This window comes from Cyclopterus lumpus, chromosome 15 (assembly GCF_009769545.1).
Source record: "Cyclopterus lumpus isolate fCycLum1 chromosome 15, fCycLum1.pri, whole genome shotgun sequence".
NCBI classification, from domain to species: Eukaryota; Metazoa; Chordata; class Actinopteri; order Perciformes; family Cyclopteridae; genus Cyclopterus; species Cyclopterus lumpus.
In genome coordinates, this window is record NC_046980.1 from 1,212,501 (window position 1) to 1,217,500 (window position 5,000).

Consider the following 5,000-nt stretch of genomic DNA (forward strand, 5'->3'; position numbering starts at 1 on the left):
CCCAGGTTTGACTAGTCGAGCGCGGAGCCGTCGCCCCGCTCGCTCCGTCCGGAGTCGACTCGCTTCCTGCCCGCCGCCGTCAGCTCGCTGCCTCGGGAGCGTCCAGTCGGACATTATGTTTTAATATCTTCTTTTGTGTCCTTTTCGCCGACTCATCCGTTACGGGAAGATGCACGTGCGACGCCCCCGTCCTCACGCGCCCCCCGGAAGACGGTCCGCTCTGTAAAGTCCGCTTTCTGGTTCTTTTCTTTGGACCGAGGCGGGGAGGCTCATCTGCCCGCCGCCGCTGCTCCGCGTTCGGGGGAGGGACAAAGCCAGGCGGATGCTGAACAAACAAACAAACAAACAAACAAAGCAACAAATAACCACAACGCACCGGGTCGAATCATCATCTGTCGTGAGGAGGTTTTCTTTTGTACAGGGCCAGGTCTATATTTAGGGGGAGCGAGAGTTCTGGCTCTCGCTGCGGGGGGAAGGAGGGAGGAAGACCCGCAGAGAAGGAGGGACGTGCAGGGTGGTGTGGACCGGATGCCAGTGATGGCCAACGAGCCGATCATCCTGAACGTCTACGATATGGTGAGTCCCATCACTTGATCCGGTTCACCTGGTGATCCAGGTACGCGTTATTTATCACGAGCTGTACATGAGTGGGACCCCATCAAGGGGCCAGAAGACATCTTGATGGGGTCCTACTGGGTCCCACTGGGTCTTACTGGGTCTTACTGGGTCCTACTGGGTCCCACTCGGTCTTACTGGGTCCCACTGGGTCCCACTGGGTCTTACTGGGTATTACTGGGTCCCACTGGGTCCCACTGGGTCTTACTGGGTATTACTGGGTCCCACTGGGTCTTACTGATTCTTACTGGGTCCCACTGGGTCTTACTGGGTCTTACTGGGTATTACTGCGTCCCACTGGGTCTTACTGGGTCCCACTGGGTCTTACTGGTTCTTACTGGGTCCCACTGGGTCTTACTGGTTCTTACTGGGTCCCACTGGGTCTTACTGGGTCTTACTGGGTATTACTGCGTCCCACTGGGTCTTACTGGGTCCCACTGGGTCTTACTGGTTCTTACTGGGTCCCACTGGGTCTTACTGGGTATTACTGGGTCCCACTGGGTCTTACTGATTCTTACTGGGTCTTACTGGGTATTACTGCGTCCCACTGGGTCCCACTGGGTCTTACTGGTTCTTACTGGGTCCCACTGGGTATTACTGGGTCCCACTGGGTCTTACTGATTCTTACTGGGTCCCACTGGGTCTTACTGGGTATTACTGCGTCCCACTGGGTCTTACTGGGTCCCACTGGGTCTTACTGGTTCTTACTGGGTCCCACTGGGTATTACTGGGTCCCACTGGGTCTTACTGGTTCTTACTGGGTCCTACTGTGTCCCACTGGTTCGTACTGGTTCTTACTGTGTCCCACTGGTTCGTACTGGGTCCCACTGGGTCCCACTGTGTCCCACTGGTTCGTACTGGGTCCCACTGGGTCTTACTGGGTCCCACTGGTTTCCCGTAATCCAGATTGGTGGTTTCAAGCTGTAGAAACGGGACAGCGAGTCTCTTTGTGCCGGTTGTATTTGAGTCATTGATTGGTTTGATTGGCATATTGATTGATATGGATCCCCTTGCCCCTCTGATGGGGGGCGGTCCTGCTAGGGGTCATGTTGCCCCCCCACCGGTGTTTTTAAGTAGAGCCGTGCACGTTCTGTGTCTGTTAGTTCCATCCTTCCTCATCCCTAGAGTCACGCTCTCCTTTCCTTTCCTTGTCTCCTCTCCTTCTTTCACTCCCTCGTGCTTTCCACTCGACTTGCGGCACATTAAAGGGCTTTTTATTGAGTGTTATCTCTGCCTCACCACACACACACACACACACACACACACACACACACACACACACACACACACACACACACACACACACACGTGTGAACCAGAGTCTGGCTGGTCTGAGACAATGAGGTGACGGCTGCCTTCTTCCTTCCTTTCCTTCCTTCCTCTACTTTAAACACCTGCCGTCTGCAGCTGAACACGTTTTAATGTGTGCATCAAGTCCAGTGAGTGATGCTAAGCTAAGCTAACCAGCTCCTGGCGTCACATTTAGACGACCGACCTTTTAATCGATCGGTTGTAATCGTGTGAATATGTTTCCTTTCCTCTGTGACATTAAACTGAACATCTTCTCAGTTTTATAATAACTAATCGATTAATCGTTAAACATCCTTTATTTTCCAATAAAAAGCCAAATACACACAAAAGAACTCCTTTATGTTCGAGGGTCGATGACTTCGTCACGTGACCTCCGGCCTCCTCGCCGCCTCCACTAAGTGGATTTCCTGTCCAGCTCTGAGTGCTTTAGTAGGCTGTTATCTGTGTGTGTGTGTGTGTGTGTGTGTGTGTGTGTGTGTGTGTGTGTGTGTGTGTGTGTGTGTGTGTGTGTGTGTGTGTGTGTGTGTGTGTGTGTGTGTGTGTGTGTGTGTGTGTGTGTGTGTGTGTGTGTGTGTGTGTGTGTGTGTGTGTGTGTGTGTGTGTGTGTGTGTGTCCTTTTGTCAAGAGCAGAGATCCTGATCAGTTCTGCCCCCCCTCTTCAGTTTAATGTTAACCATCAGAGTGTAAATAAAGTATCCAGTAGATCATGTGATCAGGACAACCAATCAGTGTGTCGACCAACAGGAGGAGAGCTAGTCGTGGAAGTTCACTTCAGTTACACGATGATGCGTTCAGGCTCTGCTCAGTGAACATGAGTACTGGCTGAAGGTAAATGATAACGTTCTCATGATGCGTTCAGGCTCTGCTCAGTGAACATGAGTACTGGCTGAAGGTAAATGATAACGTTCTCATGATGCGTTCAGGCTCCGCTCAGTGAACATGAGTACTGGCTGAAGGTAAATGATAACGTTCTCATGATGCGTTCAGGCTCTGCTCAGTGAACATGAGTACTGGCTGAAGGTAAATGATAACGTTCTCATGATGCGTTCAGGCTCTGCTCAGTGAACATGAGTACTGGCTGAAGGTAAATGATAACGTTCTCATGATGCGTTCAGGCTCCGCTCAGTGAACATGAGTACTGGCTGACTCATCTTCACTGAGCAGAGCCTGAACGCATCATCATGTAACACCAGCCAGTAGGACAATAGGTTTAATAAGAGCGTCTTGGTTGTCAGGCTGCTAAATATGTTTTGCAAATCGTTTCTGAACATCTGTCAACTGAATTATTTCCTAAAAGCGTATATTTCTTTAAGCTAGTTAGCATTAGCCATCATGAGCACGTGGAACAGTGAGTGCCTCTTTGTTCGTGTGCAGCTGACGTTTAGTGATTATTTGTCACATCAGGCTTACATTCCACCGCTCCATCCTCGCTTTCACTCAAACGAGTTCTGCCTAGCAACAGCCCGGCCAATCACCTCGCAGCGGCAGCATGTCAGACGGACGCTGGAAAGTGTGTGTGTGTTTGTGTGTGTGTGTGTGTGTAAGTGTGAGGATCTCATTGCTTCCTCTGAGACCAGGAAGTGAATGCAAGGTTACATCATACACGTCAGATTCATTCATATGTTAATTCTATCCGTGAGCCTCTTTTCAAAATGATTTATTAATATTGTGTTCTTGAACATAATGTGTTCATAATACAGTAGTGATGCCCCTAGTGGACACCAGGAGAACAACATGTATTATCTCTATAATACAGTAGTGATGCCCCTAGTGGACACCAGGAGAACAACATGTATTATCTCTATAATACAGTAGTGATGCCCCTTGTGGACACCAGGAGAACAACATGTATTATCTCTATAATACAGTAGTGATGCCCCTAGTGGACACCAGGAGAACAACATGTATTATCTCTATAATACAGTATTGATGCCCCTAGTGGACACCAGGAGAACAACATGTATTATCTCTATAATACAGTAGTGATGCCCCTAGTGGACACCAGGAGAACAACATGTATTATCTCTATAATACAGTAGTGATGCCCCTAGTGGACACCAGGAGAACAACATGTATTATCTCTATAATACAGTAGTGATGCCCCTAGTGGACACCAGGAGAACAACATGTATTATCTCTATAATACAGTAGTGATGCCCCTAGTGGACACCAGGAGAACAACATGTATTATCTCTATAATACAGTAGTGATGCCCCTAGTGGACACCAGGAGAACAACATGTATTATCTCTATAATACAGTAGTGATGCCCCTAGTGGACACAAGGAGAACAACATGTATTATCTCTATAATACAGTAGTGATGCCCCTAGTGGACACCAGGAGAACAACATGTATTATCTCTATAATACAGTAGTGATGCCCCTAGTGGACACCAGGAGAACAACATGTATTATCTCTATAATACAGTAGTGATGCCCCTTGTGGACACCAGGAGAACAACATGTATTATCTCTATAATACAGTAGTGATGCCCCTAGTGGACACCAGGAGAACAACATGTATTATCTCTATAATACAGTAGTGATGCCCCTTGTGGACACCAGGAGAACAACATGTATTATCTCTATAATACAGTAGTGATGCCCCTAGTGGACACCAGGAGAACAACATGTATTATCTCTATAATACAGTAGTGATGCCCCTAGTGGACACCAGGAGAACAACATGTATTATCTCTATAATACAGTATTAATGCCCCTAGTGGACACCAGGAGAACAACATGTATTATCTCTATAATACAGTAGTGATGCCCCTAGTGGACACCAGGAGAACAACATGTATTATCTCTATAATACAGTATTAATGCCCCTAGTGGACACCAGGAGAACAACATGTATTATCTCTATAATACAGTAGTGATGCCCCTAGTGGACACCAGGAGAACAACATGTATTATCTCTATAATACAGTAGTGATGCCCCTAGTGGACACCAGGAGACCTTTAATTGAGTGTTTGTGTCTCTCCGTCTTCAGTACTGGATCAATGAGTTCACCAGCACTCTGGGAATCGGCGTCTTTCACTCAGGGATCGAGCTCTATGGAAGAGGTAAG

The 5,000-nt window shown here is 47.9% G+C and overlaps 1 protein-coding gene across 2 annotated transcripts in view; it reads left to right on the forward strand.

Moving 5' to 3' along the window:
• The first annotated feature begins 27 nt into the window (after positions 1 to 27).
• Positions 28 to 5,000, forward strand: part of LOC117743789 (deubiquitinase DESI2) — a 10,387-nt gene continuing 5,414 nt past the window's right edge. For both annotated transcript variants that reach the window (XM_034551637.1, XM_034551638.1), the window contains exons 1-2: positions 28 to 576; positions 4,923 to 4,995. In XM_034551637.1, the coding sequence (XP_034407528.1) occupies positions 529 to 576; positions 4,923 to 4,995 (121 nt within the window). In that variant the 5' untranslated portion in view covers positions 28 to 528. The remainder of the gene's footprint in view (positions 577 to 4,922; positions 4,996 to 5,000) is intronic.